Source organism: Haliotis asinina, chromosome 3, assembly GCF_037392515.1.
Source record: "Haliotis asinina isolate JCU_RB_2024 chromosome 3, JCU_Hal_asi_v2, whole genome shotgun sequence".
Classification (NCBI taxonomy): domain Eukaryota; kingdom Metazoa; phylum Mollusca; class Gastropoda; order Lepetellida; family Haliotidae; genus Haliotis; species Haliotis asinina.
In genome coordinates, this window is record NC_090282.1 from 36,742,308 (window position 1) to 36,766,509 (window position 24,202).

Below are 24,202 nucleotides of genomic sequence, written 5' to 3' on the forward strand. Positions count from 1 at the left end.
GTGAAACAGTTTGTAGTTATCAGGTATCATATGACAAGGGCCTCATCCATTAAGGGAGACTTACCCTGACCTTGACCTACACTAGGGGTTAACAGAAACCATGGTAATATATCTCTAAGGTCCTTGCAGGAAACATGTGGGTCTTTTAAAAGTAAAATGGCATACTGTTTTGTGCTACGTTTTGATGAATACTTACATATCAGGGTATTATTACTTCTTTCTCTAAGAATTGAGAACAATGAACTCCCTTGGAGAGAACAATTTTCTTCAGCATTCATTTTAAATTCTTGTGCATCCTGGATGCATATATCTGAATTGCATGAAACATCGAACTTTAAACTCCAGCCTAATCTGACTGGCTCAGCAAATGTTACATGCATTGGCTTTACTATTTGCAATGCAACCACAGTATATATTGGTAAACATACATTTCTTGCATTGTCTTCCTGGGAGTAAAGGGGATAATTAAAATCTTCCCCTTCACAGAGCAATGGTTTACACTATTGGGGTTAGAAATAAAGGCTAAAAGTGGCCCCTTGGATCCCAGAGACTAATCACTGAAGGAATTTCTTCCTTCAGTGATATCAAAACTTTGACTCTCTTCATTTATGAAGACATGAGGTAACAATGAAGCTGTATTTTCAAAGTAGTCCAGATCAAATTTATTTCTTGTGTCACAGAGTTTTGTCCTCAGACAACTTGAAGGTAGGAGGGACAATTAAAAAAACCAAAACTACCAGTGAAACAAATATTCCTTCTAAATACTAGAAGCATTTTATGTTTGGGAATTTATTATGTGTATACGGGGTAAAAAAACAACCTGAAAGGGGTTTTCTTGTGAGTTTACATTTTTTGCCAATAAAAACATTAGGATTTTATATTTTGTGCAGGGAAGGTTAACTTCTATTGTTTGTTTTTTCCTTCTTGAAAAAATATGACCGGCAGATCCATAAAACAAGAAATAAATTGGTCTGGCCTCAGAAATAGAGAAACCAAAGACTCAGCTATCTCATGTGCCGAGGTACAAGCAATAACCAACAGGTCCCAACTGTGTAGGTAAATAATAAACAATCATCACTGCTTCAACAGCCAGTTGGGTTTGTAACCTGTTACACAACTAAACATTATCCCAGTCACTCATAACCTTCATGGTGGGATCTTTTCTATTAATCCCATAACATCACCAGGTCAATATATACGGCTTTACAACATACATAACTTAAATTTCTTTCCAACAGAGGCCTGACTACCTATTTGTTTTTGAAAATGTATGCAAATCAATGCCAAAGACAGAGAAAATCAAGGAGTGAGTGAGTGAGTGAGTGAGTGAGTGAGTGTTTAACATCACATCGGCAATCTTTTTTCAGCCATATCGTGACAAGAACGTATTTGACACTGAAATGGAAAAAATCAAAGAAGAAATTATTAACAGTAACTATGGATCTGACCGAAGGTCACTAGTTATTAGAAGCGGTCAGTAAGCATGACCCTCCTTGTAAAGCTTTATTGTATAGATAATTTTCCTTAATTCAAACCAGCACAATGATGCACTCTCTCATCCCTTGCTTCTTCTGTCAAGTACTTGATCCTCATATCATGTTTATAAGGCCACAAGAATTTGTTCTATGACATAACTAATTCCAACTTTCATACAGCCTCTTGATTGAGTGAGTGAGTTGTGTTTTATGCTGCTTTTACCAACATTCCAGCAATATCATGGTAGGAGACACAAGTAATCGACGTCACACATTGTACCCATCTGTGGAATCAAACATGTGATGAGCTAACACTTTAACACTCGGCTAAACCCTCACCCCTATCCTCTGGAAACAAACTCCTCACGATCAAGAAAGCGCAAATAAGTGACCCAAAGGTCGAACTTTATGAAATGTTATCTGTTCATGGAGATAGAAATACCAATTACATTACCATTGAGTATAAAATATATGTCTCTACAAACAATGACCTTCTGTTTCTCTACGAAAAGAAATGAACTATTTTAAAAGAAATGACCTGGCAATGGAGGAATCTCACAAAAAGTTTAAATAAAACCTGTTTTGCCCATATTTTAGATGAATCTGAAAAAAAACCCCAAGGCTAACAATCAAGTCCTAGTTTTGAAAGAATCTTGCAAACTAGGAACATATCTGTCCTCATTCTGGACAAATTTGATAGATAATAAACCTGTTGTGACCAATTATGTTTTCCACATTGTCTACACCCCCACAACCGACCCCCATCCCCCAAAATAATGTGGGGCTAGATGGGCGCCAGTTTCCACTTGAGGTCATCTGTGAGATCCGGGTGCCAAAAGTCCATGATAAGAACCAGTCGGAACTGGTCCCCGTCATGCCACACCTCATGTTCGAACGAGTCATCAAAGATTAAGAACTTGCCTTCCTCCCACTCTCTGGAAAACAGAATAAAAATAATTTGTTTGCAAAACGATGTATTACAGCAGGAGGCAAACAATGGAGATCAGACAGTAAGGTGATGAATATTGTGAGCTACAACCAAGACTGTCAGGGTACCTGACACCTCTTCTGATCAACAATGCGTGAGTCAATATGCTTTTACACTACTTTCAGCAATATTCCAGCAGGGGACACAGATATGGGCTTCACAATATGGACCCATGCGGGAAATTGAACCCAGGTCTTTAGCATGACAAGTGGATGTTCTAACCATACGGCTACCCAACTGCTCCCTGATGAACAGCTTGTTAAAATCCACTTAGCCCCAGAACACCAATAGGTATTCTCGGGTAGAACTGGAGGAATAATTTCAATGGAGTAGGAAAATTTCAAATCATTTTGCAAAGTAATTGTTATGATATCCGTAACAAAGATCACCCTTAATCCTCAATTTCTTAAGTACAAGAAATGATGAAATATGACCTTCCAGTGACCAAAGTTCAACCCAATCCTTACTACTGCAAGATCCTGACTGAGAAGAAACAAAACACAGCGGCCTTAAGCTACAAGTGGGTCATGATTGTGTCAAGAATACCATTATCTTTGCTTTCCTCAAATTCTCTGAGCAATTATCGCAATTATCTCTGAGTAATTATGTTACCATCCTAGTCACATGACCTGCTCCTGCAGCAAGATAGGGTACTACACAAAAATATCTGACCAAGGCTTGCATTTATTGATGCAGTATTAAGGAATATTCATCCAGTTATTTTCAATGTCCTGACGAGACTCACCTGGTATCGTTACCGACTCTGATGCGTGGTCCAGGTGGCACCACCAGTCCGAGGTGGGACCTGATCCGACAGTTGGTCGGCCCACAGTGTGGCCACACATGTACTCCTGGCTGCATCACCGAGAATTTCACCTACAAATACAATATGTGCAGCAGTGTTGAGATACCACACATCCATAAGAGATAAATAACCCTTCTCAATGATCTGAACTATTAACTATCAAATATTGAGTGATTAAGAACAGCTTGGAAACTGTTTTTTCCTGGAATTTCCAATGCTAGATCTTAGTCTACGTTTCACTCTATCTTTTCTAACTTCACAAACTTTTTCTTTGCCCTTAATAATAGGATTTATAGGCAGAGAAAATACTTATGATAATCTACTGATTCCAGCTTCAGCATATGGTGATGCTGGAATATCACTTTTATTAATGTACAGAATCAAAGCAGAAGAAGTGATGGTAAATTACTTAGTAATGCTTTTGTCTTACCAAATATGTCCATCATGTCTGGGTAACCATCAAAAGACAATGTCGCATTGACTGTATCAAGGTCTTTTCTTAATTGAATTTCTATCAAAAGTGGATGTTTACACGAAAGATTGTTAATAGTCTGAAGACACGAAAGAGAGCCTGAACATATTATGCAATGCTTGTATTTAGGGTGTTTTAAACATATACTGAGTCAAAAAAGAAACTTTACATTCTTTCTTCAGAGCACTATGAAAGAACAAGAGATGGTAAGATGGTTAAATTGTTAATATTTCATTGCTGAGATCTGCGTGACGTACTTGATACACTGACAGTGCCACAGTCAGTTCCATTAGGCTACACCGCCATTCCAAAACATGGGTATACAGACTGTCAAGTCACAAGAACAAAAATTCGAAATTTCTCAGTTCAATATTGTGTATGGCCACCCCGCACATTCACCACTGCCAAACACTGTCTCCTTATGCTTGTGAACACGTGGTTGGGGATTCTGTGCATCCAAGTGCATCTCCCAAGTGCATCCAAAACATGCTCTATTGGATTAAGGTCAGGGGACCCCGATGGCCAGTCCATGACGTTGATTCCAGTGTTTAGAAGGAATTTTCGTGTCAACATCGCGGTATGCGGCAAGCATTATCATGCTGGAACTGTAGACCTGGGCCATGAGCAGCCATTAAAGGAACAAGTTCAGGGGTGAGCACCTGGTTGCAGTAAGCAGGAGCTGTGAGGTTTCCATGAATGACCAGAAGTCCGGAACGGTTGTCCCCACCATGGAACTTCTGCCCCCGAATCTGTCAACTTCCTGTACACAACATTGGGCGTACTGTTCACGACGTTGTCCCCAGACTCTGTGCCTGCCATCTGCAAATCTGAGGGTAAACCAGGATTCATCGCTAAGGACAACTCGATTCCAGTCTCTCTGGGTCCATCTGAGGTGGTTTTTGGCCCACAACAGACGCTGACGTTGATGAAATGGCGTCAATACTGACCCACGATACGGAGAATGGAGATTGGCAGCCCGCAACCGATTTCGAATGGTCTGTGAGGACAGTCAACCTCCAAACATCTCAGCCCTGGTTCATGAAGCCTGCCGAAATCTGTCACATAGGTGATGTAGGACGATTTCACGGTCTTCAGCTAGTGGCGTCAAATATGGACGACCCGACCTTGGGGGATCAGAAGTGGTGCCAGTTTGTTGTAGATGACCCTTGCAAGTCATACACAGTACAATGACACCATCCCATTGCTCCTGAGACGTCAATAACTGATCTTCCCGCTTGCAACATGCCAACGGCACGGGCACATTCACGTTGCACATTTGACAATCGTGGCATCTAAAATACCGCTAGAAGTGTGGTCTAAAACAGTATTTTTTCAATTCTTGAGGCCAATACAAACACGTGCACATCATGTGATCGACTGCACATGCAAAACCTGGGTTTGGCACTAACGTCATTTGCACAACGAATGGATGGGTTTGAGTGGGTTTTGATAAGATTTTTCTAGAGTCGGAAGATAGGGATCCCATTTCAGATACATAGATATATCATCAGAGAAAAATTATTCATTATTTTTTAAAATAACAATTTTGTGAAATTTCTTTTTTGACTCCAGAGTACAATATATTATAAGTCTGGACATGTGATTTTGCATGTTGACCACTGTGGGTGTACAAACCTGTCCTCGCGTACAGTCCCGGACATTAGGAATCTTGTCTATCAGGGAACATGTCAAAGGGGTCTTCTCACAGTTCTTCCGACTTTTCTTTCCTGATAACGGAAACACATTAGTGATGTAGAATCATTCACAACACTCATAATCAGCTCATTCTGATTTCACAGGAAGTCACTAAACTATATTTTGCACACATATCCTTAGGATAGCTGGGTGATTACAACAAATATTGTTTTAGTAAGGGTTGTATCAGAATAACTAAAAATAAATCAAATTACTTATTCATATCGGTAGAATGCAGTAACGGAAGTAATACTGAGATGATCTAATAAATACACATGTAATTTTCAACATTCAGCTATGCTTCGGCTAGTTTAGATGTATACTTGAGGAATTCTGAGGGTTTTTTCAGTCTAAGTAAACTTAGTCTCAGTGCATTTCGTTACACTCCACCACCTGAGTCTAGCGAAATCTGGTAGAAGGTCACGCCGCGTAACCTTTGAGCAACCAATGACCATCCAATCAAAACACTGATAAAAAAGCTAATATTTCAGCAAGATAACATCCTTGAATATTGCCTAAAACACTATTTTCAGTGACTGTTTACTCACTGTTGTCATGGTTGTACGTGCACCATGTGCATCACCTGGAAGCGAGTGTACGCTAAATAGCATTCTGAATTGTTGGGGTACGAACCTTTTCGAGATAAAAAGTTCCAAAAGTATGTGCGTGGATGTGCACTTTTACGATTTGGTAAACTGTGTTCTGTTTGGTCAGTCTCAAAGGTTATCTGACGCGACCTCCCGTAAGGTTTGGATGGACTCAGTAGTGGAGTGTAACGAAAAGTACTCAGGATAAGTTTATTTAATACCGAGGTTTTTTTTATAATTTTATTAAAATCTAGATATTTTAGATATTTAAATACTTACCTTACCATAGGTCTTATGCATATTAAATCAAGCTTTGCTAGAAGAGATCAGACAGTCGTTGATTTGCCATTCCCTGAATGGCTACCTCATGTAATCTACGAATGTAGTCACGGAAGTGACGTGATCTCCCCACTCGCGCAAGCACGAACAATCCAAAAAATCACTTTTACTGGCAGCAGGAAAGGTCCAAAGAGTCCAAAGTGGGGAGGAACATCCAGCGTTGGGAGGGAGTCAACGCCCTATGGTAAGGTAAGTATTTAAATATCTAAAATATTTAGATTTTAATAAATTTTTAACTTACCTTACCATAGGTGTTATGCATATGGCTTCGACAGAGAGGATGGTGGTGTGGACTCTGGAGGACCTTCAACTCTTCAGCAGACACAGCACATGCACAGGAGACCCGGGAGACCAATGCCAAATGTCACAGGGCAAACCTGGAAACAGGACAAAGGATAACCCAAGGGAACTCCAAAGAAAAACCGACGCACCCAGAGGGTGAGGTTAATCTTAAGACCAATGGTGAGAACAACATAATTACCTAATGGGCAAAAGGCCGGGTGAGTTGCTGGGCAACCACCAACGGACTAAATGACTGAAGCCCAACCAAGTCCCTCAGGTAGTGTGAGGCGAAAACGGTGGTCGATTTCCAAAACCAACGCTCCATAATCTGTGGCACTGCACAGTTCCTGTGGAGGGCCATGGTAGACGCCAGAGGTCTAATTTCATGGGGGTTATTCGCTGCCGGATGGGGAAGCTTCTTGGCATCATACACCGCCAGGATGGTAGAATGAAGCCACAAAGCAGTCATATTTCTGTTTACTTCCCCCTTGCAAGTTGATGAAAAAGGGATAAACAACCTTTTCCGGGAGCATCTCTTATAGGTAGATCTCTGGATATAGCATCTGAGAGCCCTGACCGGACACAAGAACTCCTCCTCTGTTTCATGTCGTCCCTGGATAGTCGATAACGGTGGGACGGAAAACCGTCTGTCCGGTTGACCGGGAAGCTGATTCTTAGCAATAAAATAACACAGCAGAACCCGAGTGGACTCGACCATGCCTCGATTGTTTAAACCGCACTTGTGTGACATCCAAGGCATGAATCTCACTGACTCTGGCTGCCGTAGCTAGGGCCAGTAGGAAGACCATCTTCTTGGACAATAACTCGAATGAGGCATTCTCTAGGGGCTCATACCGGGGTCCTCTCAGGTGCTGTAAAACGATATTAAGATCCCAAGCTGGAGGGCGGAACTTGACCTTCTGGTCCTCTTACTTGAACGCCTTGAAGTAGGGCAACCAAAAATCTAAAAATCCGCTTTGACCGCCAGGACGGAATTCCGTGCCGACAGATAAGTACCCAACGTACTCCCTTTCAGATGCTTGGAGTTGCGCAGGAACATCAGAAAGTTCGCCACGAACTGTGGGGAGGTTGTCATGGGATCCTGTGATCTCTGAACACAGAAGTTCTCAAACGAGCGCCACTTGTCATCATATAGGGATCTGGTGGATACGCGATGAGCCTGGGCTATGACACAGTGTTAACAATCCAACCCAGTTGATGTAACAGACGGGTGGAGAAGTCCAACTGTTTGCGTAGCAGTTGAGGACTGTAGTGGTTGAGAAGACAGTCATCTATGTACGGATCGAAGTCCACTCCCCTGAGATGTAGGAATCTGGTAACCGGCAGTGTGATCCGTGTGAAAAGCCACAGGGTCATAGAAATTCCAAATGGAAGCACCCTCCACTGGTAATGCATTCTGTTGAAAACAGATCTCAGGTTCTTCCTGTGATGTGGATGGATGGGAACGTGCAGATACGCATCCTGTAGTTCCAGATTGGCTCGGATCTGCTCTAGTAGCGTCATCCAAAAATGTGGAGGTTCGGCCAGATACTGTCTGTTGAAGGCCGCGATATTGCGTATCATGCGCATCTTGTCGGAATCTTTCTTTGGCACCAGGAAGATGGGTGAGTAGAACCCCGGGGAGCAGTGGGGTTCCAGCACTGTCTCTATGGCTCTCTTGGACAATAGGATGTCAGTGTTGGATGCTAGGAGAGCTTGTTGATGTTGAGGATATATCTGCGACTGGGGAGTAGAGGTCAGTGGTGGAGTCTTGACCAATGGCAGCTTGTAGCCAGACTTTAAAATCTTGCTTACAAATGGGTCCTCCAGGAATGGCCAGTTGGGCCAGAAGATCCCTAGTCTCCCACCTACTGGAGTCGGATGGATAGGTACGACTGGGGTTGGGAGGTCAAAGTCGTAGGCATCCAAGGCTTCAGCATAAAGAGTAGGTGCGTTTGCCCCTGCCTCGCCCTGGTGTTGATGGAGTGTCACGACTGCGCTCCAGGGGCTTTCGCTGATTGTCGGTGTCCTTGGAGCGGCCACGCCCCCTTCCAAAGGAGGAACGAATGGACTCCCTACTAGGAATATACCGTTTCTATCTGTTACCTGTGGCTCTGCCACAAAAGGCAGAACCCGAAGCCTCGAAAGTAGATAACGCTACTTCAGTGTTGGTCAGCTCCGCATGAGACTTGCCCACATCCGGGATCTTATCGGCAAAAAGAAACTTGGAGGTGAAGGGCGCATGAAGCAGCTGACGTTTAAACTCTTCCTGCCAATTGCACGCATCCAAGAATCCAAATGGCCAAGGCTGCACGCAAATGTCCGAGAAGGTCATGGAGAACCTTGCCTTGCCACTGAAAAATTGTCGTGAGGTGGTCAACCCTGGAGGCGTTGTCCTCTGACAATTCCACTAAGGTAGCCGAGGCTAATGCAGAAATAGGTTTGAGCATGCGTTTAAGTTCCGTGTCTATGGCCGCCAACTTAGACTGTTGAACATTGTAGGCCGATAATGTAGAGCCTGACAGGCGCTTGAGTGAGTCATCCTGGGCAGCTCCATTATCCGTAAAGTCCAAACTGTGGATCTTGTAATCCGATCTTCTTGACTTGGACGCCTTGATCGTTGGATTCAAAGGGAGCTTCGCAAAATCCTCATCCAGGAGAGACACAGCATCTGCCACCATAGGATGAGGTGGAATAAGCAATTCAGGTGACAGGTGGATGGACAACGGGTTACTGGAATCGGTAGATAAGTGCCATCATCATCGCCTACTCCTGCCTCTTCGTCGTAGTCTGGGAAAAAGTACTGTTCCTCCAGATCCTCCCAAGAGACCGATGTCGATTTCCGCCGCTGGGTGGAAGAGGAGGTTGAAGTCCTTCAAAGAAACTCAAGGAGCCTCCGGTGACCATGAGCGCCCAGTCCTAGAAGAGCGCCGAGGAGACCTAGACCAAGATCGGAAGCGCCGCCTTCTCCTAGTAGAGCGCGAGTCCTCCAAAGTGCCTGGTAGATCGTGAACTCTACCGTGAGTGCTGCCGATGACTAAGGTGTGGGGAACGAGAACGCCGACCTCTCGCAGATCTGGAACGTGACCTACGTCTTCAGCTCTACTTCCAAGCGCCAAGCGCGTTCCTCGTCCAGCTGGCGTTGTAGAACCTCCTCCCTGGAAAGAGCATGAGAAATCCTGGGAATTCGGTAGGGTGTCGGTGTAGGCACAGAAGCCAGCGTCTGAACAAGTGTAGGCGTAGGCGCTGGCACAGGCATCGGCGCTGATGATGGAACAAGTCCTGGCGTCATGGTAGGCGCTGACATTGGCAAAGGCGCTGGCGCGGCAGACGTGGTAGGCGCTGGTTCTCTCAATGAAGTGCTGGGCGTCAGCCTCTGGACCTCTGGGTGAGCCAAGGCGTCCGGACGGGATAAATCCACGAAGGCGTCCGAGCGAGGGGGCTCCAGCGACGAACGAATGGGCGTCACTGACAAGCGCTCCAATTGAAAGGGCTGAAAAGGTAGGCAGCTCCGGGTTGTCCTGTAAGGAACCTAAAGACGATGCTGGGGAAGACTTTCTCCTTCTACGCTGAGTGAACCTTTTCCTACGTACAGATAAAAAGGTCTTGAAGTCTGCCACTGAAAGATTCTCGCAATGCTGACAATGGCTGTCGAAGGAACAGGCCTGTGATGCACAATCCAGACACCAGGGGTGAGGATCCTTAGCTTATTTCTGCCACTTGCAGATAGTTCAAAACTGCTGAGGCATACACAGTTAACTGCAACAGACAAACATAAACTGATGCGTGAAACAAAAAATCAACGCTAGATCGGAGGAAGAAAAGGAAACACCCCTACACAAAAAATGCAGCAAAAGCGCACCCCCATCATAAAGTGGGTATGCCTGTAAACTCGCGACAGCGCAGAGCCAACAACCAACATGGCTGCCTGCGAAGCACGCCAAGTGGTATAAAAAAGAACTTTCAGAAATTAGTAAAACAAGGACAAATTTACCACATGACATGGAAAAACAGATGGAGGAGACACTTAATACGGAATAAAACCTCCTAAAACGCCAAGGAACGATCACAAACGACGCAGGAAAACCCAGACCGAAGTGAGAGAAAAAACAACACAAGGTAGCAAGGTAAGTGAAGTTAAATCCAATTTAACTAAACATGCACCTCTTAGGGAAACAACACACACCTACCTGTTGAGAAACAACTTTATTAAACACAAGTAGGTAACTTCGAGTGAAAACAAACACGTCCGATCAGACGAAAGCTAGAAGTAAAAGTAATTTTTTGGATTGCTCGTGCTTGTACGAGTGGGGAGATCATGTCACTTCCATGACTACATTCGTAGATTACATGAGGTAGGCGAATGGCGAATCAACGACTGTCTGATCTCTTCTAGCGAAGCTTGAGGTAATATGCATAAGACCTACGATGGTAAGGTAAGTGAAAAATTAATGTTTTGTGCCATTTTTCCTGCATAAAGATAACTGCCCATGGTCTGCGTTTTTTCAGGAACCATTCTGTTGGTGGTTTTGACATTGGTCTTGAAGATTAAGAGGTCATTCATACAAAGATCAAAAAGTTTTTTTTCCCTTCATATCTTTGTCCTATTTATACTGAAAGCCACTGAATGCACAACTGGTATTTGTTGTCCTGGAAATTTGTTGTCAAAACTTCTACTGATGATTTTTTTTCCTTGTGCTACAGAGGATGTAGTGACAAATGGCTGATATTCTTTTGCGTTTGATTCCCAGAGCATCCTCTTTTATGAACTTCTATGCTTAAAACTGAACCTTTGACATTTCTTGTAAACACAACCACATTCATGAAACAAGTTGTGCATGTGCATTACCTACATCAAGGCAATAGCATACGAAATTCTGAAATTGAATCACATTGAGAAAATGCCACGCCTGACACAAGATGAAATCATACCTCTACTATCTGGCACCTTGTCTAAACCGGATTATTTCTTCAATCCCAGTGAGTGCCGGTTTAGATAGTTTCCAGTGTATGTTATTTTGTTTTAACTATACTGTTTATTTGTTTAACCTGATTCTCTGATGCTCTCCTACCTCACCTTGTGTATAGAGAGTGAACTGTTTCCACTCGCCCTTCTCTCGGAGATTCTCATCTTCAAACAGAAATTTGCTGGATTCAACGTTGAGTTGCTGCAGTCCTTCATCTCGTATCTCCTGCCAGTGCTGCTCCAGTATCTGTTGACAGAACCATATTATTAACCTGTATCATGTAGCTAACACCTGTGTTGAACACAGCCTTTAGGGGCGTATTTACACCACTCACTGTAAGGTATTTTACAAAGCCTAATTACACTACCTAACTTCAAATATTGAGCAAGGCCCATCTCCCATCACCCACCTTCAGGTGTTGAGTAAGGCCTGCCTCCACCAACCACCTTCAGGTGTTGAGTAAGGCCTGTCTCCACTACCCATCTTCAGGTGTTGAGCAAGGCCTGCCTCCGCCAACCACCTTCAGGTGTTCAGCAAGGCCTGTTTCTCCACTACCTGCCTTCAAGTGTTGAGTTAGGCCTGTCTCCACTACCCACCTTCAGGTGTTCAGCAAGGCCTGTTTCTCCACTACCCACCTTCATGTGTTGAGTAAGACCCGTCTCCACTACCTACCTTCAGGTGTTCAGCAAGACCTGTCTCCACTACCCACCTTCAGGTGTTCAGCATGGCCTGTCTCCACTACCCACCTTCAGATGTTCAGCAAGGCCTGTCTCTCTAGGTGTCCACCAGGGATGAGATTTGAGGTCTTCGACGTTGTACAGTGATCGTTGGTATGGAGACAGAAACAGACCCAGGGAAGCTGCCTGCTTGTAGTATCTATAAGCCTGGAAAAACAAAATACAGCATACTGGATTAAGCATACTGATCATAGATGAACATAACATGGCATCATTTGGAAGCAAAATGGTCCAGGTTAGGAAAACTTGATAAATTTACAAAGGTACCACACACACAAAATCACCTCATTCATGCACAAGCTCTTACTACTAGAACAAAAAAGTTCAAACAAGTGTTCTGTATTTTGTGGGAAGGGACAAAGTCATTAAGAATGTACATGTTTCAATAATGGCCCTACCTTTTCTGTGTTCCCAAGCCTGTGCAGTGCATCACCAAGATGGTAGTAGAACCGACCATCACGGGTCCCCTTCGCTGCACTCTTCACACCACGTTCCAGGTATGGAACTGCTTCAATAGGGTTCCTCTCATCCGTCTTCAGAATAAATCCATAATGAACCAGTGCAAAGCCATCGTTTGGGTCAAGCTTCAGCACCTGCAACATGATGAGAGTACAAGAGTACTGCTTGGTGTCTTCTATTACAACGCTCAGCACAATTTATGTCTGATTGTCCAGGACTGATTATGTCATGAAACATACTATTTTTATTTATAGATATCTTAAAACCAAAAATGTTTAATCAACTAAAAAGTTGTGACTGAAGGTATAGTTATGAAGTACCTTTATGTTTACTTTCTCTTCAAAAATGAGACAAATGTATCACTACTGTGTAACACATACTATACTCTCTTTACCAAGTTTCATGGAAGGGAATTGGTAATGAAAGATAAATAAGTGCAACCAAATTTCAACAAGAGTCATCAGATGATGACATATCCCCCCAGCTCCCACATGTTTGAAAGCACAAATAATCTGAGAGTTACTCATTGCTTATTTTTAGACTAAGTTTGAATTGTTTCCATGGAATTCATGAAAATTATAAATGCCATATATCTGTTGTCAGCAAAGTCACATTGTCATATATCTGCCAAGATCTGTTGAAAGATACGAAATGGTTTTCGAGTTGTGCTCTGGCAACGAAGCCCACCCCTCCATTTTGAGACTAAGTCCGAAACGTTTCCATGGAAAATAATAAATCACAAAAACCTGCAGAGAGCAAAAGGCACCACTTTCGGGTCTGCAACACATATCTAGAAAGTTCTACGGATAGATATTAAGAAGTTTTTGAGTTGTGCTCCGGAAACGAAACACACCTCTCACTTTTGAGACTAGGTCCAAAATGTTTCCATGGAAACCAAGAAAATAATACATCACAAGATCCTGTACATAGCAAAAGGCACCACTTCAGCTTCTGATACATCTACCAAGTTTTGCGGAAAAAATATTAAACGATTTTTGAGTTCTGCTCCGGGAACAAAACATACCTCTCACTTTTGAGACCATGTCCAAAACATTTCAATGGAAACAGAGAAAATAATAAATTACAAAAAAACTGTAAATACCAAAAGGCACCACTATAAGTTCAGAATCATATATCTACCAAGTTATGCAGAAAAATATTGAACGGTTTTTGAGTTCTGCTCCGGAAACGAAGCAAAACCCACCATAAGATTAACACCAAAATGTTCCATGGAAAAGCAAAAAAAATAAAAATGCCAAAAATCTGTAAATAGCAAAAGGCACAACCATAGGCTGAGATTACTATATCTATCAAGTTTGGTCTAAAAATATTGAACAGTTATGCTCTGGAAACAAAATGATTACGAACGGACTGACGGACGGACGGATGAGGCGTCGACTATATCCCCCGCATTACATGCCGGGGGGATAAAAAGCAAGGCAGAATGAAAACGTAACGCTTTCAATAAAACTGAAATTAAGTTAGAAGCCCTACCTTTGCAAAGACTTGTTTGGCATCTTGGTTATGGCCTATCATCAGATAGCTCACACCAAGCTCCTTCATCAGCGTGATATCATAGGGGAAGCGTGATGTCAGCAACTCAAACGTCTTGGCTGCTCGAGGACTATAGCCTTAAAATAAGCAGACACAACTAAACAAATCCATCCTGACACTTCTAGGGGTCGGGGACTACAGTCTTAAAATAAGCTGACATGATGTAACAAATCCCTCCTGACCCTGATAGGGGTTGGGGGCTATAGCCTTAAAACAGGCAGACATACCTAAATATATCCATGCTTATCCTGACCGGGGTCAGGGACTATGGCCTTAAAATAAGCTGATGCAAAAAAACAAATCCATTCTGACACTGATATGGGTCGGGGACTTTAGCCTTAAAGAAGCTGATGTAACTAAACAAATCCATGTTGATCCTGATAGGGGTCGGGGACTATAGCCTTAAAACAAGTTGACGGAACTGAACAAATCCATGTAGACCCTGGTAGGGGTCGGGGACTATAGCCTTGAAATAAGTAGAGACAACTACAGTGTAAAACCTTTTCTGACTTTGTGAAAATGTAAATTGTAACTCTGTCAGTTCCTTCTCAAAATAATCAGTTTCTAAAATAAAATGTTAGTCTTGACCAGACAAACCAGTGGCTGAAAATATCCAAGCAATAAGACTGTGATGAGATCGAAGTCCTCGGTAAAATAAGACTGGTTAAGAAAACACTGAGCAATAATTATTATCAGTATAACAATAATAGTAATTTCAGGCAAACTTGTTACCTCTAAATTGCTGCCTATCTGCCAGTCGACGTCCAACTATCTTAAACAGCTGGTCTGGTACATCTGGTATCTTCAACACTTTTTCAAACGCTACCATGCACATCTCCAAGATCTCATTGCTACGCCGCTGTTCAGCTAGCTTGTCCAGAGCCACGCCACGCCCATACAGCGCCCTTGGACTTGAGGGGTTGCTCTCCAGGATCTCATTATATTCAGCCAAAGCCTCATCTACCTTGTTCTAAGAAATACAACAAACACATTTTGTTTTACACTGACGATCAAACATTGCCTCTCATGTACTTTAAACATTTCTGTAACACCCATTTTCTATTATCAATTTTAAGTCAGTGTTTCCAGTGACCAGAAATTACTGGTTTTGAGGCTACACCAACTGCCTGCAACTACTTAACTGTATTTCAGAACAGAATTATCTGTTGAAACTGCTTAAAACGCTGAGGTGATGATCTCAATGTCCATCAAATGAGCACTAAGTCTAGTCAAGACGGAGAATTGACATCTGATTTGATAATCATAGAAACCCGATTATCCTGACAAATAATCAAGTTGATTAGGGAACATGGGATATGTTTTATTGTTGACTATTTGCAAGGGTGACCTAATGACATTGTTCATTGCAGAGATAAATATATGTTGTACTAGAGTGGGTATCATGCAGTACCAATGTACTTTCCTGCAAAAGTATCACTGCCATAGTATAATGCACATAAACACAAGTTATACTATTGAAAACATTACTAGCGAACAAATGATTATTATTAAGCTATTATTGTGGCATACATTTACAGCAGCAAGGTTTTGAGTAGTCACAACATCTTGCAAGTTACATTGTATATCCCATAATGGTTCAGACAGCAGACGCATGATACACCTCTTACTACATCCTCAAAATAATTTTTCATAAAAATTTATCAACATTACAGCTTCATTTCATCATTTCCATTTTTGTCAGTACTTTATTTATTCATGAGCTGTCACATATTTTCATCTGTGTAATGTATAATAAGTTGTCCTTGCACTCATGAGGGATACACAGATGCAAACATTTGTCATATAAGTCAGTTAGGAAGCTCTCAAAGCAGCAAAAGAGAAAAACTGTTATGATTCTGTGCATGAAAGAAATGTCATCTTCCTATCACACAACCTGGTCCCAGGCTAGAATAGGCCTTCAGCAACCCATGCTTGCAAAGGCGACTGTACTTGTAGTAAGAGGCGACTAACAGGATAGACTTGATTTGGTTGACACATGTCATCGGTTCCCAAATGCGCAGATTGATGCTCATGTTGTTGGTCACTGTATTGTCTAGTCCAGACCTGATTATTTACAGACTGCTACCATATAGCTGGAATACTGCTGAGTGCGGCATAAAACTGATTTCACTCACGAACAACTATCACAGTTCAAGTGGAAATGACCCATGAGGGTCTCGACGAAGAATAGGCCTTCAGCAACCCATGCTTGCCATAAAAAGCGACTATGCTTGTCGTAAGAGGCGACTAATGGGATTGGGTGGTCAGGCATGCTGACTTGGTTGACATATGTCATTGCCTCCTAGTTGTGCAGATTGATGCTCATGCTGTTGATCACTGGATTGTCTGGTCCAGACTCAATCATTTACAGACTGCTGCCATACAGCTGGAATACTGCTGAGTGCGGCATAAAACTGAACACATTAACTCACTCACTCACTCACTCAAGTGCACATTTCCACATTCCATCTCACTGCCTTTACACAAATGTGAGCATTGGAAGCCAATTAATTAATGTATGCTCACAAGTTGTTTCACATAAGCATCCAACAGTGAGTTGTGAATGAAAGAACATTCCTCATCCCGACTATTTAGATGCGGAACCTCTCCTTACATTCATGCAGTCCTGGACATCATCTCACAATTCTGTCACATTACCTGTTCCAACAGACTGTCCACTTGATCCAGATACTTCCTGATCCTGAAGTCCCCATCATTGGTGATGTCAGCCTTGGGGTACACGTCCTCCATCTTCTGTCTCTCCATCTTGCTAGCCCCTCGTTCAGGGGGGTCATTGTCCTCACTCCTTACTTCCCTCTTCTTGTCTTCCTCCTTGCGGTGTTCTTTGAATCTATTCGGGTCGCTTCCTCTAGTTTCTCCTTTGCTACTGTCTGCAGATGCATGCTTTTCCTTCCTCGTCTTCTCTTTGCCTTGGAAAGATTCATCTATATTTTCTTTCTTGCCTTCAAAAGATCTTTTCTCTTGGTTTTGATCATCCGTATCCTTTTGGATTGGTTCCCCTGATGACTCTTTCAGCCCTGGATTAGGACCATCAGTCTGGTCACTTGGAGCACCTGTCACATCTGTTTTAGTTTCAACACTTTCACTTTTGTCCCACGATGGAAAACCAGGGAAGTCTTCGTGGACATATTTAGCTATCAACTCACCTGAAACAAAGAAACAAAATTTTGAATCTCATATAAATATGCTATTAGATTCTTTTGGACTTGTGAATTTCTGTTTGACCTTTTTCAAATGTTGCACTTAGCAGTATCAGCGTAATATCACAGTATCCAGGAAATAATGCTATTATCCAGTGGTTGATATCATGAGCATTGGTGAATGCAATTAGAACATTATGACAAGTATTAAAGTATCTGGAAAGTAGCTAATCAACAACTTGACACTTGGCACTAGCCATCAGCTATTGTTAATGTTTTTCTCAAGCATCCCTTTGGGTCCTGCATGAAAACCCCCCTGAAAACTACAAAATTGTTTGCACTGTCGCAAATGCTCTCAAAATATTTAAATGCATTATTTCAGACTCAGAAAAGATATCTCTCTTGAAATGCATGTATCATTCTTTCCCTTCTTCTACGGCCTAACCAGTTCTAATCCATAGGTTTTTTAAGTTACTGGGACTGTGTTACAGTCACTTGGATTGTTACAGTGTAACTTACCCACTACATGCTGCACTTCGGGACTGACATAGAAAACTGCCACAGCAGCTACTAGACTGCTGGTGAGAACAATCGCCACCAATCTTACGCTGGAACCTTTCCCATCCTTCTTCGTCTTGGTCTCCGCCTCCTGTTTTGGTTTAACTCCATTTCTTGTCTTCTCTGGTTTGGATGGTTGAGTAGTCTGACGTGACTGTTTCAACTCTACATAAAAATACACACAACATCTATCATCAAGCACACAAACAAAAATGTCTGTGTAACCAAGAGGTCATATCACACATCACTATCCCATATGGGGATCTCATTAACTCAATATTGGGTCAAAATCGGCTATTTTATACAGCCAGATAAGTCGAAAAGAAGACCTACATTCCTCACAGTAGAAGGGAAAAGTATGAAAATGTGCAGGCTTTTGATCATGCTGAGTTGCCGACTGATTGTGAGTGGGGATGTCGAGTCCAACCCGGGACCCGGTCCGGGATCTAGAGGAGAAACCTGGGATGTATTGGAGGAAAAAGATACACATGGATAACAGCAAAGATGTGGTAATCATACCACATACCATGCACTTAGACTAAATCTGAGGAGAAATGATACATGGTAAAATTCCTGCTGACTAAGGATAAGAGCAGCATCTTCAAACAAGCCCGGGAATCACTGAAACGAGCAGCCAGGACACGAGTGACAGACAGTTTTCCAGTCAGTGCGCGAGGATCGAGAGGCACTATCTCCGTGGTTTGTACAAGCACAAGATGCGGGAAAACGAAGTATAAATGTGTCTCACGTAATCAGCCACAAAGCCCACAGGCAACAGGTTACACACGCACACGCACTTTGTTTGGCCCCGGAAACAGAGTAACGTCCACTCCAAGGGAGGCAACTCCCATGCCAACGTCTCAAAACAAAAACGGCCTCACACTTGACATTCTTTCATGGAATATAGGAGGATTACATAAACATGACACTCCCGAGGCGCAGGTAAAACAGCTTTGCACTGATTATGACTTGATTGCCTTTTGTAAATCTTTTGCTCATAGCGTAGATGAATTTAAAAGCTTTCTGTTCGGTTATCGATCATTTAACAGTGGTCGACATAGTGGTGGCATAACAATCTTCATCAAAGAATCATGGCTGAAACGAGGATATTTAAATAAGATATATGAACATTTTGAAAATACTGTAGTTTTCCTGTTCAAAACTTCAAGATTAGGTAGTGTAAACGATACAGTACTGATTCTACTTAAACGATACAGTACTGATTTCACCTGAAAACTCTCCCATCTATGAGGACACAGATAACGATGGCATGTCTGTTTTGGAGGATTATTTGACTCAGATAGTTTATGACCACCCAGATAAAGAGCTCTTCTTAGCAGGTGACTTGAATGCTAGGACTAAAACATTTCTTGACTATATACCAGAAGATAACACTGATTTCATTCAGCAAGGCATTGATGATTATCCCACTGAAAACTTTGTGAATCCCAGGAACAATAAGGACTCAGATACTTGTAATAATTTTGGCAAGAAACTGATCAAATTATGTGCAAATTATTCGGCTTTCATTTTTTGAATGGGAGATGTCATCAAGACATGCAAGGTGAATATACATGTATCACTCATAATGGGGCCAGCACTGTTGACTACATGATAGCCTTGCAAAGCCTATATCCGTTTATAGATCGGACTTTGGTATTGGTACACAAGATGACTCAAACAATTTCCAGTCTTCTGTAGGTTTGATTTCAGACATCAAGGCTCCAACGACTTACAAACCAAAGACAAATGTGAATCAAGTGGCAAGGATATAACTCCCTGGTCACAATATGTGTGGAAAGAGGAGAATAGTGCTGCCTTTAAATCTAAGTTCAAAGAGTTATATTACCTACAATCACTTAATACCAACAGATGTGAACACTGCATTATGTTTACTTGTTAATGTTTACCAAGAAGCGGCATCTATAAACAAGAGAGTTTACTTTCCTAGTTCAAATCATTATCCCAAGCCAAAATTATCGGGTCAACCTCCCTAGTTTCATTGATTGATACCATGTGTAAAATATTTACATCTATATTAAACCAGAGACTCACGACTTTTTGTGAGGACAATGCAATTATTGATGAGCTGCAAGCAGGTTTCAGATCAAATTACTCAACTATTGACAATATATTTAGCCTACAAGCAATGAAACAGATATATATCGCAAAAAGGAAAGGAAGATTTTACTGTCTTTTTGTGGACTTTTCAAAGGCATTTGACACTATAAGACAAGATAGCCTATTACAAAGTTTTAAAGATATTGGAATTAATGGAAAATTCATACATACTCTCATCTATGTATTCAAGCCTGTGTGCCTGTGTGAGAGGTTCAAGAGGATTAACAGATTATTTCACGTGTAATATTGGCACCTGTCAAGGTTGTATTTTGAGTCCCTAGCTATTTATTTATATATTCATCAATAAGCTTTTAAAACAACTGGAAGATGTTGGAGCAGAAGGTGTTTTTATTTCGCAATATTTTAAAAATGTTTTTGCTATAATGTTTGCAGATGATGTATTATTTGTAGCGTACTCAGCCATTCAACTCCAAAAGAAAACAGATGCTCTGAAATTATTTTGCTTCAAAACGTGAATGAAAGTGAACTTTAAGAAAACAAAAGTCATGTTTTTCAGAAATGGTGGACCCTTAAGAAGAACATACCATGGCGAGAATATTGAAGTTGTACCCTTCTACAGATATTTAGGCATTATGTTTACACCCAAACTGATAAGGACACAGGCTCAAATTTCTTTAGCTTCCCAGAGCTCTAAAGCTGTGATGGCTATACATAGATATCAGAGGACGCTTGGTGATATTTCTTGTAAAGATCTGTTCAAGATTTTCGATAGTGTTGTTACCCCTATCCTTTGCTATGGCTCTGAAATCTGGGGACATAATTACTACAAAATAATTGAAGATGGCCATGTAAAAATGTGCCAATCTCTGCTCAAAGTGTCAAAATATACATGTAATGCAATGGTGCTTGGTGAATGTGGTAGAGATCCACTGCAACTTACATATATGACAAGAGCTGTCAGGTACTGGTGTAGGCTGATACAAATGGGCCCTGAGAGACTCCCTTACCAGTGCTACAGAATGCTTACTGCCCTTGATGACATTGGATGCACCTGTTATGCTACATACATCAAAAATATTTTATTTACATTTGGAATTGGATATGTATGGATCTCCCAAGATGTTGGTGACAAAAATATTTTCCTATCAATGTTCAAGCAGAGACTATTTGACAATTTACAACAAACCTGGAGTATAATTTGTTCATAACTTACCAGACTCTTATACATATAAACAATATAAATCCCTACTCACTGTTGAATATTATCTGAATTCATTACTACCATCTCACTTAAAAAGGATCAGATCACACTTCAGATGCAGAAACTTTAGAATTGATGGAAGACACCAAGTCATACCATATCAAGAAAGACTTTGTCCTCTCTGTTTATCAAAAAAAAAACCAAATATTTTATTGAAAATGAATATCATGTACTTTTAATCTGTGAAGCTTATAGTTCTCTTCGTAATACACTTATTGGTAAATACATCAAGTCCACCTCTCAACAAAACTTTGTCTCCATAATTACATCTCAACATTATGATATATTCCATAAAATTTCAATCTTTTTATACAAAGCACAACAAATAAGCCATTTAGTATATCACACATTAATGTCACGCTCTTGTACTTTATACAAATATGTTCAATGGGCAGGGTAACCCTAAATCTCACTGTACTTGGGGCCAAAGGCCTTATACTGAATACAATCTGTCTGTCTGTCTGTCTGTCTATCAAAGAAAAACACTACGAGATGTTCTACATGAAATGTGGGTCTTTGCATTTTCATGTCATCAGCTCATTGCATCATGGAAATGAAAACAAGGAGTAAATGTGTCCTACAAAACATCCTATGAATCATTCTATATGAGAGAGCATATCTACTTCACTGGCCTTGGAGACCTTTGTTAAACAGGCAGTGTGAGGTAGATTGTTATAAATGGTTACATATCATTTATCAGTACCATTTTGGGGTCGGTTTGTTGTTTACAGCCACACTTGGCAATATTCCAGCTATATGGCAGCGGTCTGTAAATAATCGAGTCTGGACCAGACAATCTGGTGACTGATATCATGAGCATAGGTCTATGCAACTGGGATATGATGACATGTGTCAAACAAGTCTGACCATCTGATTGCCTCTTACGACAAGCATTGCCTGATAAAGACCAAATCTGGGTTTGTGGTGGGGTTGTGGTGGGATTGTGGTGGGGTGGTAGGGGGTGCATTCATATTGTACATGCTGCTCCATAATGGTCCTTAATTAAACAGTTTCTCAGTTTTACAAAGAAGCAGAAACTATTTCATACTGCATTGAAATTTGACTGAATTGTACAGGATGTGGACAGATGAGTCCATATGAACCCAAGCTGTTCAGAACGTTGCGGCCATATGGACCCCGACTGTTCAGAATGTCATGTCATTTGCTGGCCTTTTCTCTGCAGCTAATTGCATTCAAACGCTTGTAACTTTATGCATGAATAATCAATGCATCACCAGTAACCCTTTCATAAGAGAAACGTTTCTTTGTCACAGTGACGCAACGCTGGGTTTGTGATATGAAATGGGGAGGGGTACTCTTGTTACAGATCTAGGATACCAAAGTTAGACAATGGTGCCATCGTGGCACCGGCACGAAGACTTGTGACTGTGACATGTCACAGAATAACATGAAAATGCTGTTACCTGTTTTCTGAGCTGAGCTATTCTTTGAGGCATTCTTCTTTCTGGACCCCATCGTCTGCAACTCGCGTGCATTCACCAAACTGTCATTTCAGCTGCACTATTGTTGTTATTGATCGCTCCCGCCACGGTGGATCGATTGCCGGAAGTTTTGATAAAGGGGCATAACTCAAAGGAATTTTTGTTGAAATACTAGCATCGTTACAACCACTTAAATATTTCTAAATACCATACAGACGCGTCAAGTGGATCTTTATCTTAATTTGACGGGTGAGCGGATTGATTTGGGTTCATACGTTTAAACAGGGATAATCTACATCTTCTATCCTCCCTGGTTTAACTGGCACCGTGTATATGTGCATTTTTTCTTGATGAAATGAAAATGTCTTTTTTTTAAAAGATACATAGGTCGAAAAGTATAATCAGATAAGATATTGTGTTCAAAACCTGTTTAAAAACCGGGAATCTCCTAACGATCTATAATCGGTTAGATCAGGAACTTCTTGGGAATAATATGCCAATAATCACGTTTGTGAGTCCAGAAGCCTTACTTACTTTCGATGTTTGCACTGTACTTACATAGTTAGATTGTAACAAATGGATCATTTGAATTGGAAATGAGACCCAGGGAGATATGAACGTGGGGAAATCTGAACTTGTTTTGTTTAGGACTAAGAATAGGCTAAATTAAACTCTAGCATGTTTCGAGGGAGGTATCTCCGTTTTGTTTTGTTTGCTTGTTTGGGTATTTTTTCTCTGTGTGTGTGTGTGTTTGGGGAGAGGGGGGGGGGGTTGTTTGTTCGTTTTTTGGATTGTACAAGTCCCGACCACAGATTGTATTGGGTGAATATATATTTTACACTGCAACGATGTGCCCTTCTCTTGAATGATAGCATTTGTAGAGCCAAAATTATATTTATGTGTCCGGGTCATTCTTTAGACAGGCGTAAAAATCTGTCGATTTTTTAACATATTCATTCAACGAACACTTCTTACATCCGCATAATTATCAAAAGAAACGTCAAAGAGTCAAAAACAAAATGTCTGCAGTCACAGTGTGTCCGGGTTATGTTTTTCGGTTTCAAGTGATAAACGTCTGTGACTTCTCTCTCCCATATGGTGACTGCTGCAACACCCAATGCTTCAAGATCTGTGGTACTAAGCTTCATAAAACGGACTTTCATGTCGTGTTTGTCTGTGCTTACGAAGATTCGGCAATACCAGCGATAATCTACGTCTTGTCTTCTCCCTGGGCTTTCTTGGGTATATATACTTCACATTCTGTACGACAGGTGCGCTCCCTCAATTTTGTCGAAAAAAAAAACATTGAGACGTTCTTGAAAGCAGGTTAAACTGAAG

The 24,202-nt window shown here is 41.5% G+C and overlaps 1 protein-coding gene across 1 annotated transcript; it reads right to left on the reverse strand.

Moving 5' to 3' along the window:
* Positions 1 to 848: 848 nt before the first annotated feature.
* On the reverse strand, positions 849 to 22,999 carry LOC137277913 (aspartyl/asparaginyl beta-hydroxylase-like). The gene is made up of 11 exons (XM_067809914.1): positions 22,847 to 22,999; positions 18,041 to 18,244; positions 17,019 to 17,527; positions 15,093 to 15,330; positions 14,301 to 14,437; positions 12,746 to 12,940; positions 12,357 to 12,494; positions 11,721 to 11,856; positions 5,376 to 5,467; positions 3,209 to 3,339; positions 849 to 2,410 (listed from the first exon to the last, which is right to left on the reverse strand). The coding sequence occupies exons 1-11, from the start codon at positions 22,896 to 22,898 to the stop codon at positions 2,260 to 2,262; spliced, it is 1,983 nt and encodes a 660-aa protein (XP_067666015.1). The 5' UTR covers positions 22,899 to 22,999; the 3' UTR covers positions 849 to 2,259.
* Between the last annotated feature and the right edge of the window lie 1,203 nt (positions 23,000 to 24,202).

What these genes read in the sequence shown, in the direction of transcription:
- LOC137277913 (XM_067809914.1), bottom strand. Translation starts at nt 22,898, where the DNA reads ATGGGGTCCAGAAAGAAGAATGCCTCAAAGAATAGCTCAGCTCAGAAA. An exon ending in TGGACAGTCTGTTGGAACAG is followed by an intron (nt 15,331 to 17,018) that starts GTAATGTGACAG and finishes TGTATTTCTTAG; the next exon opens with AACAAGGTAGATGAGGCTTT. An exon ending in GGGACTGTACGCGAGGACAG is followed by an intron (nt 3,340 to 5,375) that starts GTTTGTACACCC and finishes TTGTATTTGTAG; the next exon opens with GTGAAATTCTCGGTGATGCA.